The sequence below is a fragment of the Mus caroli genome, unplaced genomic scaffold (genome assembly GCF_978045245.1).
Source record: "Mus caroli unplaced genomic scaffold, Mus_caroli_1 scaffold_1, whole genome shotgun sequence".
Taxonomy (NCBI): Eukaryota; Metazoa; Chordata; class Mammalia; order Rodentia; family Muridae; genus Mus; species Mus caroli.
In genome coordinates, this window is record NW_028227256.1 from 77325299 (window position 1) to 77337862 (window position 12564).

The following is a 12564-nucleotide window of genomic DNA, read 5'->3' on the forward strand; positions in this document are numbered from 1 at the left end:
GGTTATATCAACACAAGTTCTTATCTATAATACATTTCTGAGTAACCTATATATAGCAACACGTATGTTTAGTACGTATTAAAGTACAATAGCAATTTATAAACTAGAGAATGTTTTGCATGCCAAATGCCTGAAGTAAACTGTTTCTAATGTCTATTTTGTTCCTATGTTAAGTTTTACGTATTTGTTCATTTGTTATTTATTAATCAATATAATCTCACTGAATTGTCTGATTCCCATGTTAAATACATGTCATAGTAAAAATGTGAGCAATGAAAAAATATCTGGCATTGAAAAATTATTATCACTCCTATATATATATAAGCCAATAATAGGAGATACCATTTGAACTGTTGTATGTATCTAATGATCAATGTATACATTTATATTCTTTTCATATCTTTCACTTTCTGATTTTTGAGAATGACGGTGAAACTGTGTCTGACACAAAAACTGCTCATGAGCAAGGACCCCCACAATAGCATATTCTTCATCTAAGCTTCAAGTGGTAGGGCAGGGAAGTTAAAAGGCAATTAAAAAAATCTAATTTAGAATCTCAGGTAGCTACCTGCTGAGAACAATAAGAACTAAATAGAGCAAATTCATGCATGGTAAAGTAGCTTTCCTACTATTTAGAATGCTTGCCATAATGGATACTCCAAACTTATTCATAGCATATATCTCCATGCAGCTTACAGAAATACTGTCATTCAAGCATGCCCAGCAATTTCAAACATTTCTCAGCTCCTAAGTTCCACATCCATAATGTGGTTTATTTAACAGCCAAGCTTTGGTATCACTGTCAATGGTGACTTTTTCACTGCAGCAGTACACCAACCTAAAATATCTGTTATCTAGCCCTTGGCAAGGTGCTTGCTAGGAGCCTGTGAGATGGTCCTGGGGTAAAATCACCTGCTGCTAAGCCTGAATTCAGATGATGGCCTGATGGCAGGAGAGCCAACTTCCACAGGTTGTTCTCCTGACTTCCAAGCATATGTTTGCATGTGTGTATGTGTGTGTATACATATACACACACAATAAGTAAATGTAGTAAAACTAGTTTTGAAAAAGTTAATATCTAGTTTACACAAATATCCAAGAGTACTATATTTTAGTGTTTTTTCCCAAAATAATAATAGAAACAATAAATTTGAAAACTTGCCACACATTTAATTAAAAGTATAACTAAGTAAAAAGTCAAGGATTCCATTAGAGACTAAGAGGATAGATAACTCTTTCCTGCCCATACCTCTCTAACACCTGCCTTTCTGTGTCTTGTGTATCTTCATATTTTTGTCATAAAAACACAAAACAAAAAACTTTTTACATTCCTCATCTAGCTCATACAAATAGTATGTTTTCTTTTACTGCTAGTACACAGCTACAATACTGCTAAGATCTCATCAAGAAGTAGGGAAAAGTCATGGCTATTAAAAAGAACATCATTGCTGTCATATAAAATGAAAGCTTCAAAGCAAAACACCAAAAACCAAGATCTCTTACAGAACACTCAATCATTTCATAACTTCTAAACATAAACATGGTAAATTAATGCTACTATAGTTAAATGTATTATCTCAAAAAATGCTAATGTTTTTTCTCTACTACTTGTCTACTAGTTTTTCTAAAGCCTCTTCTATGGAACACAGGGTATACACACACAAGCACACAATGCTCCAACCTTGTAAGAATGTGAGAGACTAGAAAGCACTCACATTCACTTCTATTTAAGAAAGTACAGAAGGAGTGCACGAGGAACTCACTGGCCTATGGTTAAACACTGAACTTAATCTTCTGCAAACAAATGTAAAAAACAGGGAGAAAATGTAACTGAATACACTAGATATGTAACATTTTCTTGAATAATAGAACCCCACCCCACTGCTAACTAGGATAAGTTATTACAACATTGCTTTTTGAAAGCTGACATTCCTCAGTTAAAATTATTTTTAATTGATAACACTTACCTTCTGTCTTTCCATTTTTCAGCATATGTACTAGCCCAGAATTTTCCATTTCTACAATAGTCTTCATGTGCTTGGAAATGAGTTCCCTCTCCACCACCTTCACAATAGGCTCTTCTGTGGATTTGTCAAGGCAGTGCATCACCCGCTCTATTTCCTCATTAATCCTAGCTTCTACTTTCTTTATATATACTGAAGCACTGTTTTCTGCTAAAAATTTCTGGCTTTCCATCTGCAATTAAGATTTTTTAAAAACAATAAAATAATGTGTTTATATTCTAGCAGGGTTTCTATAGCATTTACAATGAATCATACCAAGTAGTTTAACAGTTAAAGACACATTTCATGCAGTTTCTTATACAGATTTGTTTAACCTAATTAATCTTTAAAGCTTTTATTTATGTAAAACTAAATTGACACATTATCTTTAAGCAGTCTTTTAAAGATATGTTAATATACTACAAATTCAAGTATCTGACCTAAGTCAGGAGAAGAGCTTCTTTCATTATTAAACGTACTGGAAATATTCACTGTCATAGCCTTTGCTGACACACCATCATTATTGATATTTTCCTGATACTCCATTCCACAGCTTAAAGTACATACACACACACACACTTTGAGAAAAATAACTTTTAAATAACTATTAATCTTGTCTGCTTTGTCCTTACTAGTTTTAGAGTTACTAATGCCATCTCAATAGATTTTAACCTGATAGCAGCATTAATCAATATATCTAAGAATTATATAATAAAACATGATATATATATTTAAAAAAGTAACACTCTCTACCTAGCAAAAAATCAAGTTCCTAAGAACAGACTTTAACACAATAAACAAAAATCTTGGCAAGACCATCTCCATTCATAATAAATGCTTTGTGTTTCTAAGCATACCTGTAATATGCATGTAACTACAGCATATTTTGGAGATGAAAAAAAAAAAACTAGCACTAAAACCAGCTAATGAATTATTTAAATATAAGCACTGCTTCTAAGATTATAAACTCATAAAGCATGACCCCATCTCTCCTGTGCAGTCACAAAGATCTTTCTAATGACTGGCTATGAACCAGTTTGGAAGAAAGCAGCAACTCCATCTTTTTGGGAGTAAATTATCAAGCTCTATAGTAATGCACATCTAATGGCTCTTATGAATGAATTACTGAACTTCCAAGTTAACAATAACTTGACATTGATTTATTTTTAAAGTCATATTATCAGAATAAAAACTTAGAATTGTAGTTGGGTACCACTATATTTCCTCTGTAAAACAGTTGATGTTTAAGGAAGGATGCCTGGCCATTCTTACAGTTCTTACATTTGTCAATACTAAGTGTTATTACTACAATTCATTATTAATCTATTCTAATATGACCCCACTTTTAGAATTTAATTGGTTTGGGACACTGTGATGTATTAAAACAATTTTACTTGCTTAACTCAGATTTAATTTTCTAATTAGTAACCTTTAAGTTAGGAAAATATGCTGTACGGAATCATACATATTGCTAATATTTATTGTATTAGTAACTGATATCTAAAAAGCCTACACAGATTTTATTGGTGATATGTGAGATTTAGAGTAATTAGATAAATATAATAAAGTCTTAAGATACTTAACATATAATTTTAAAGTGAGAAATTTTCAATTATTAATAAACCCCTCCCTCACTGGTATGCCAGAACATGAAGTAGGGGTTCTGAAGAGTATTTTTTGTTGTTGTTGTTTTTGTAGTATCCCCTCTCCAATGAGTTCTAGTCAAAATAAGCAAATGTTCAGATTAAGTAACTATAGTGAATAATGTTATGATCATCATTAAAACGCACTTATCTATACAGTCACAGATTACCTGAAAAAATTCTGCAGACATTTCCAAAAACGGAGCCTCAAAATCTTCCTCATAGACTGATCTTCCTTCAAGACCTAAAATCATTAACATCTGGCAAGCATTTCTTATTGCTCCTCTGTCAAAAGAAGTTTAATTACTTGATAATCAAATATATTAAAGACATTTAAAATATGCAAAAGTTGAAATACATTTATAACATTTAGCTTTTATCGCTGGGCGGAGTGGTGTCGCATGCCTTAGATCCCAGCGCTTGGGAGGCAGAGGCAGATGGATTTTGAGTTCGAGGCCAGCCTGGTCTACAAAGTGAGTTCCAGGGTAGCCAGGGCTACACAGAGAAACCCTGTCTCGAAAAAAACCAAACCAAACAAACAAAAAAAACCCCCAAAACCAAAAAACATTTAGCTTTTATCAAAGTGACCAATCTTCCATAAGAAACTTATTTATAAAATATGGAAATGGAATAATTTTAATCAAAAATTCTATCTTGACTATCCTTACTTTATCACTTAAAAAGTTTTAAGGAAAGCATGCTTAATGTAAATAAAGTTTTTATTTACTTAAAAAAATGAGAACCTACACATAATACCAAAGCATTACCAGACTTTTCAATAAATGGCTTTTGGGCAATCCTGATTAAACGCTAAATCAGTAAGAAATTTACTAGTTCACTGTTCCTCTGAAACCAAACAGAGAAGGAATGCACACAGTTTCAAGCCACTGTACAGCAGCAACATCACAAATAGTACTGTCATGTCAAGAAAAGTGATAGCGTAGGACTTAGAAGTGGTTCTGGGGACACAGTCAGTATTTTAAGAGTCAAAGTTAGACAAAAGCCTCCCAAGGCACAATAGTATATGCCTATAGTTTCGGCTAGTTGGGAGACCGAGGAAACACTTGTGTTCCAAAGTTCAGCATTGGTGTGCATAACATACTGAGACCATGCTTCTACAATACAATGAGGCAGACTGCAGGCCTGCACCAGCAGCACACTTGCCTAGCATAAGACAAATCCTAGGCTCAACTCTCAGCAGTGCTAAGACAACAAAATATAGAGAGCTCTTGGGGGAGAAAAAAAAACTGACATAGCAAAAACAAACCAGAGTAGGAAAAACCAAAATGGAAAACTAATTTGTTAAAATAAATAAATTTTTAAAAAAAGCTTAATTAAGATGGTGCCCCTAAATTCTAGGTAACCAGAAAAACAGTTGAAAGCCTTTGAAGATTTTAATAAGTACTGAACATTCTTGTTTTTATCATTTTAATGATATTGTGACATCAACCAGTTCTTATGATATGAACATGAAAAACCAAAACCAAATGTAAGGATAAATGGTGTACCTGTCTACAACTTCTCCTTTCCGCTCTCTGGCAATCATATCCAATAAAGTTTGCCGAAGATGATCCCTAATACACCCATACCGTACAACTTGATCTCGAAAAATTATTAATCCCAAATTGTAGACATTTTCTACATTATTCTGTTGTACATATACACGGTCCTGTAGTTAAAACAAAATAATGTAAAGCAAAATTATTGCATATATAGAATAACCTTCACAACCTACAATAAAAATTGTTTTAAACAATTTCTAGTACCTCTCAAGTTGTATAAAGTTAAATCTTTACCATGGTTACTAAAACAAATTTAAAAGAACTTTGTCTACTATACAGATAAAAATGGAAAGTACTGGTAATTGCAAAAAGTCTTTTGTGTCAACTACATGATAAGCCTATGGAACATTAAACAAATATAGCAAAGAGCCAATCAAAGTATAAAGGACACCCAAGAAACTTAAGTATAGTTATGTAAAATTAGTAAGAATCTTTTACAGCAAAGGCCTGACATGTATGGCTAGTTACCATCAAGTAAGACAAGGCTGCATGTTTTAAACAAGATCTTACTGTTTATTAGCACTGAGAAGGAATTCGGCCTTGAGGTGGACAAGAACATTTCAGAACTTACTGCAGTTGGAATCTCCCCCTTTATTAACTACATGGTTGATTTTACATTAATACAGTAATATGTAGCTCTAATCATTTACATTGCAGATGTTTCTTTGTTAATTTAAAAAGACCCTTTACTACTCTCAAAAGGAACCAGGGCTAATAAAAAAATCACCCCCAAAGACAGATAATACATTAAGAACTAATTTTAAGTGTTGTATTCTCAGGATTATACCAAATGCAGTTACGTTTAAAGTCCAACACTAGTAACTACCTACTGCAAAGAATGCAAATAAAATAGCCTGATTTGACTTGCCCTTTAAAACCCCAAATTCAGACATTTTAAATATAAGATATTCTGAAAAATATCTGAAAGCTCAATAAAGTCTACATTTCATCAACATAGAGATAAGCCACATTTGAATTTTATTTGTCTTTCTCTCACAGTAGTTATTTCTTGCCCAAGCACGTAGAGTGAACAGGAATCTTTCTAAGCTTGGGAGGTGGTCCATGGCACAAAAGGGGGATCAAAACTGGAGACTATCTCAAGCCTGTCCTTTCACAGAACTGGGTAGGGAGTCAGATCCTGCTACTGACTTTACAATGTTTCATAAACTAACTTTTTAGTCCTTGCTGAGAACAGCTATAAACTAGATAACAATTTAAGAAAAGCACTACTTGTTTAAAAATACCAATGTAGGAATTGGGGTAGAGATACAGTCTAGATATAACCTTAACCAGGTGATCTCCATATCAAATTCCTTCCTCCTATATCTAATTAAAGTCTATGGGTACCTATTATCTCCAACAGACAGAGTTAAGGAGGTACCTGGCTCTACAAAGCTGCAGATATTAAAGCGGTCAGCCATTTTAGCGAAGTTTATCCTTCCCCTTCTGACAGCTCAAAAGCACCAAGGCTCCCAACCGTTTACTAGGAATATAAACTCAGATCAAACTCACATCAAAAGCATGTCTAGAGGTGCAAGCAACCACTATGCCAAAGTAGTTTTTAAAGAAATTTAACCTCAACAGAGTCAAGAAATACCTGTTTAAGTAGACCACATGGCTTCATTACTCAAAAAATGGTATGAAAAGTCATACTACAGAAAAGTCATGGTACATGGCTCCGAGCTCATAAAATAATCAGTGTGCAAAAGGAGGAATGTTTAAGTTCTACCATTCCTATCTAGTCTTTATTTTGAACAATGTTTGCTTCCAAGATTAAACAGGTGCTGAGGATGGTAGCATACACCCATACCTCAACAACAACAAAATGCCCACTACACTAAGCTCTTCATAGCTAGTCTCTCAGAGCATGTTTGAACCCACCTTGATAGGCTTAATCACAAGACAAGGTCATATATCAAAAAGTAATAGAAGTGTTTTCAAACAAGGTTCCTTTCAAGCCATGAAATAGATAGGTTAAAAAGGGCTTAACACAATGAGGACAGAAACAAGAGGAAAAAAAGCCAAAGCACAAAAACAGTTTTTCTACAGAATCAGAAAAAAAGTCTAACTCATAGTTTACAAAATGAACTTAAAGTATTTCCTCAATGCAACTGATTGTATTTTTTACAAAGGTCACCAGGAAAGGTGTAAAACAGCAAGCTGTCCACTGACTGTGAATACACAGCACTACCTCCTGATAAACCGAGTAGAAAAGTACAGGATGGACTACTGAAAAACCTCATCTGGATGCCTTAAACTCAGTCATGGTTGCAACCACTGTACAGTGGGCTCAAAATCTTTATCAAGGCTGTGAAATTTTAAAATAAATACCATTCTAGTTGTTGAAAGAAAAGAATCTTGTAATTTTCACTCAGGAATCGCCTATCAAAACTTAAAGATAAACTAAAACGTACTGTTCTCCACTGTAAAATTTTATAATCAATAAGCAGGATAAAAATAACATTAGGAAGTAATCTCCATTAGACTTATGGGAGTTCAGAAGACATGTGGCATAAATCAGTGAGGTGGAGAGATGGTTCAGTGGATAAGAGAACTTGCTGCTTTGCCAGAGAAACCAGGTTCAATCCAATAGATGCCCAGCACCACACAGCAGTCTAACTCCAGTCTTTGGAATCCAATGCCCTCTTCTGACCTTGACAGGCACTGCTTGAATGTGGAGCCCAGACATACTTGCAGGTGTGCACATGACACACACACAGGCACAAGCACAGGCATGCACATTCAAAAAGCATAAAACATTTTCAATCAGCCCTATTTCTGACACTTAATAACTATGACCTTCATATCTGTTCCAATATCTATAAGCATCTACCTCAAATGTCATCCATTTGCAATGGAAATGCATTGCATATGGAAAGAAATGCATTGCAATAGAAAGAAATGCCAAAGCTACCACTGCCTTCAAATTTAAAAATAAAAACCCATTACTAAAATAAAAAGCAAAGCCAGATGTGGTGGCACATCATGCCTTGAATCCCAACACTCAGGAGGCAGAGGCAGACAGACCTCTGAGTTTAAGATCAGTTTGGTCTATAAAAAGTTTCAGGACAGCCAAGACTACACAGAGAATCACTGTCCCAAAAACCTAAATAAAAACATTCAACAGAAGAAAACAACAGCAACAAGTAAACAACAAACAGTAAGTGGTGGTCAGGAGAGAATGCAGAGGAGCTGAACTCTTATCTTAGTACTGCAGTGCAGGAGATGGCAGAAAATAGCATCCAAGTTTGTCTCCCCTACAAGAGCCTCCTACCAGGATGAGATTAGCTTAAACCCCCGGCCTCCTCATTCAGCTGAATACTTCTCCACATCAGTTTCTGGATGGCTGGTAGTGGTGGGTCTCCCTTAGAGCACAGACCCATCCCATCTCAACTTTTCTACAACTGGGTTTGTGTCCTTTCTGCATTTTCTCATAGCCCAATCAGATTTCCAGAACGAAGTCATGGAGAAAATACAACAATAAAATAAAACAAAATCCAAAAAAAAAAAAAAACAAACAAACAAAAAAACCCAACAGAATAAAGAAAACGCAGCATTAAGATGCTACCTGGCAGTCATGCACTCCAACAGTGTGGCTAATACTCAGGCTTTTGGCTGGAATGAAAGGGGCTACAGCTACTGTGTAGAAGGCTATCACTTAATAATGCCTTAGTTTCCACCAGATCATGTTTTCCTATTTGTCAACCTACTAAAACAAAATTAAACCTTCTTTAGAAGAAGGTATCATCCATCGTCTCTAGCTTTTCACACAACACCAGCGGTCAATCCACAGCTATTAACATTGTCCTCCATCAACACAAAACAACGAATACCTCAGACTCGAATTTCTGAATATTTATTATAACTGGGGTGGGAGGTGAGAGGTGGGGGGTCAAGCAGGGAGACAGTGACACAGCCCAGGAAGCCAGTGTTTCATGCTCTTACTTTACTCAGACAGTGACTTTTAAAAACCAAAAACATAACAATGTCAAGGATACACTTTAAAATAAATAAATAAAATAAAATAAAAATGGAGAGAAAACTGTCAGAAAACATACACACACAGAGCAAAATTAATTACTGGAAATCAGGAGCAATTCTATAAAATTTAAAGACAATCCAGGAAGCAAACAAAACCATCTTAAATTTGTATTTGCTTTGTAACAAAACCTCAAACTACAAAGTTAAAAGGAAAAAGACCATTTTCTCAGCAACTGGCAAAATAAACTGTCAAAAATTGGAGTAAGGATATGAAAGATGAGACATCTGGTCAACAAACCCGACCAAAGGAGTATCCATAATGCTCCAAAATGTTCCACCTACAATTCTAGGTCGAAAAACTTTATTAAATAAAGACAGCATTAAAAAAGGAAAAAAAAAGCAAGCCTAGAAAAAAAGGCAATATACCCTCATGTAACGACAAATTTGATTCAAAGTAAATTCTGAGACACATAACACACATTAAGAGGACCAAAACAGACATGTTCTGATTTTATTTCTGCTGGTGTGATAAAATACTCTTCTAAAAAGCAACATAGGTAGAAAAGTTATTAAAATTTATTAAAGCTTGCAAATCTATCACTGTGAGGAAGTCAAGGCAGAATGACTTCAAACAGCTAGTCCTACAACATCCACAATTGAGAACTAAACACATGCATGCTCATTTGCTTGACTGAAATTCTTTCATGCTTTTTAAGTTCATTCAAGACCCCTCCTTGGGGGGGGGGGAAGGTACCCCACACACTGGACTGCCCCACACACTGGACTGGATCTGCTCATTATCAATTAATTTAATTAAGACAACCCCCCCCCCCCCATGTTCACAGGCAGACTCAAGACCTCTCACTGAGACTCTTCCTAGTTGATTCTGGAAGAGTCAAATTGATAACTAAAGCTAGCCACTCCTAAAAACAAAACAAAACAATCTGAAATGTCCATAGGCTTATGGATGGCATAAATGCCAGGGTGCCAGGTTTCACGGCTTCTAAGTATTCTCATGATGGTTTTAAGAACTACTGATAACTGATCTTGGAAACTGACTTCTTCAGAGTGAGACTTTTACGATTATTTTCAACATAGAAAGCAAGAAAAACATTTCAATGTTTTCATAGATTTTAGTCATCACTGCCAAATTCGGTAGGGGAAATCAGGATTAACTGTTTAAAAGGATTTCAACATTAGAAAATTGCTGATTGAGAAGGAACTGGAAACAGTTATTCATTATTGAATCTCTTGTCACAACACAAGTGATTGTTAATTCAACTCTGGATTTACCACTAATTCTACTAGACCAATGGCTTGGCTTGTATGATTGACTAGAATATAATTAATACTACAAGGTGGAACAAAGTGGTGAAGACCACAGACACAGAATGGAAAAAAGACTTGGAATCATCTCACTATTCTAGCTATATACATGATACTGAATAATCTTGCTAAATCAATCTCTCTAACCCTAATTTTTAATTCCTATACCTTAAATTTCTTTATCCATAAAATGGGGACAATTTAATATTCAGCTTGTGAGCTGGGTATATAAAGTAGTGGACAGAAAGAACTATGTAATAAGAGACATTTACTGTCATATACTTGGGGAAGTATTTTATTTTTATTGCTTAACTACTTTTAATACAGTAGCTACCAAAAAAACAATGAAAAAATATATATTGTGAAGACTAAATGATAAAGTGCTTAAAATAGTGCCTGGCCCACACCATGGACTATGAACATGCTGTCAGCTATCGTTAAGTAGATTACTGATCTATTTATCACAGAGATGTGTTGTTGTACCAGGCTGCTATCAATCTACTTTAAGAGTTCCTAAACTGTGATCTACTTAATACCAACACCAATGCTCTCTGTTTTCTTCCTTCTCACTACTCCCCACATATTCTTTCTTCCTGTTGCCTTTCAGTACACTAAAATAGCTCAAAGCCAGAAATTTTAATAATCTAACCAACATGCTCTGAACAAATTCTACAGATAGCTTCATGCTCCCTGCCATACAAATGAAAGCAAATCTTGTAAGGCACATGATGAACACATGCATGCTCATTTCTAGACAGGATCCAGAAATTCCAACCATGCGCTGAGTTCTCTTGACTCCCAGAAAGCACCAGAGCTCTTATACAATAAATCTATTTTATAGATATGGAAAAGCAGGATCACCAGAGAGAGCATTAAATAAGTGAAATAATGACAAAGCAGGAACTAAAGCTAAGACTCGCATTTTCTCAACTGCTTCAAACTTCCCACATATACTGGCAGCACTTCACTCCAAAGTAAGCTTGTCCAAACCAGACAGAATCCCAGCCCTGAACTGAGAAGGGTAGTGGACACAAAGCTCCACCCTGACACACTATTTGTAACTGGTACCTACTGGGAAAGGGAAAATCAGTCTTCTCCAATGGATTGTCACTGTGTATATCAACCACACTCTACGACAGGCCCCATAACCAACATAAAATGTACTCCGGGGTTTTGTGTGCATTTTTTATTTTGTTAATTTTTTTTGTCTTACTGATTTTTTATTTGTTTAGACTTTATTTTTTAAGTGAGAGAGAGACCACGAGATCAACAAAAGAACATTAAGTGAGGTGGGAAGGAGGTGGGAGTAAGATTATGATAAAAATATGTAGAATTTTTTTTTTAATTAAAAGGTATAAAAAGCCAGTTCTGAATACTCTAGTGAGGTTCAGGCAGAGTGTAAAGGAAGGTAACTGTGATCCATATGAGGCCCCTTCTGTTCCTTGGAGGATAAGGCAAAGGCACCTGGGAAATTCTATCAACACTTTCCTGTGCTCCCAGTTTTCAAAGACCTACACATAATGTACTGGTTGGGATTACTGGCCATGATTTCTGAGCACATCAGTGTGATTTTACCTTCCTATTAATTCCTTTATCTACTACCTGATCGATCGATCCCTTATGTGTTTTGTTTTTTCTTTCTCACGTATGCTTTGATATATCTTTAAGAGTTCATGTTTAACATGTTGTGTAAGGATGGCATATTATTAGTAAGATTAAAAAAAAAATTGCTCTAGCCAAGCGTTGGTGGTAATGGTACCTCTCCCTCCCAAGATACAAATGGCTTTCTATTCCTTTAATGATAACTCATGTTGCTAAAGGCAGCCTATAGAACATTTATAAAAATTCTCCTTTGTTTCTATAGTATACAGAAAAAAATAAACCAGGTGAAATAACTGAAACTATTAAATACAACATTATTCTATAAAATACTCAAATATGGCTTGGACTGAAGTTCAGTTGGTAAAGTATCTGCCTTCCATGTATAAAAACTTTAGGTTTCCTTCTCACTGTCACAGACATGATGGTACACTCATGCAATCCCAGAAC

At 35.1% G+C, this 12564-nt stretch overlaps 1 protein-coding gene across 4 annotated transcripts in view; it reads right to left on the reverse strand.

The window, feature by feature from the left end:
* Cul3 (cullin 3) overlaps window positions 1-12564 on the reverse strand; it is a 72401-nt gene that overhangs the window by 18854 nt on the left and 40983 nt on the right. For all 4 annotated transcript variants that reach the window (XM_021158420.3, XM_085838627.1, XM_029470984.2 and 1 more), the window contains 3 exons: window positions 5155-5315; window positions 3817-3931; window positions 1968-2196 (listed from right to left, as the gene is read on the reverse strand). In XM_021158420.3, coding sequence (XP_021014079.1) covers window positions 1968-2196; window positions 3817-3931; window positions 5155-5315 — 505 coding nt within the window. The remainder of the gene's footprint in view (window positions 1-1967; window positions 2197-3816; window positions 3932-5154; window positions 5316-12564) is intronic.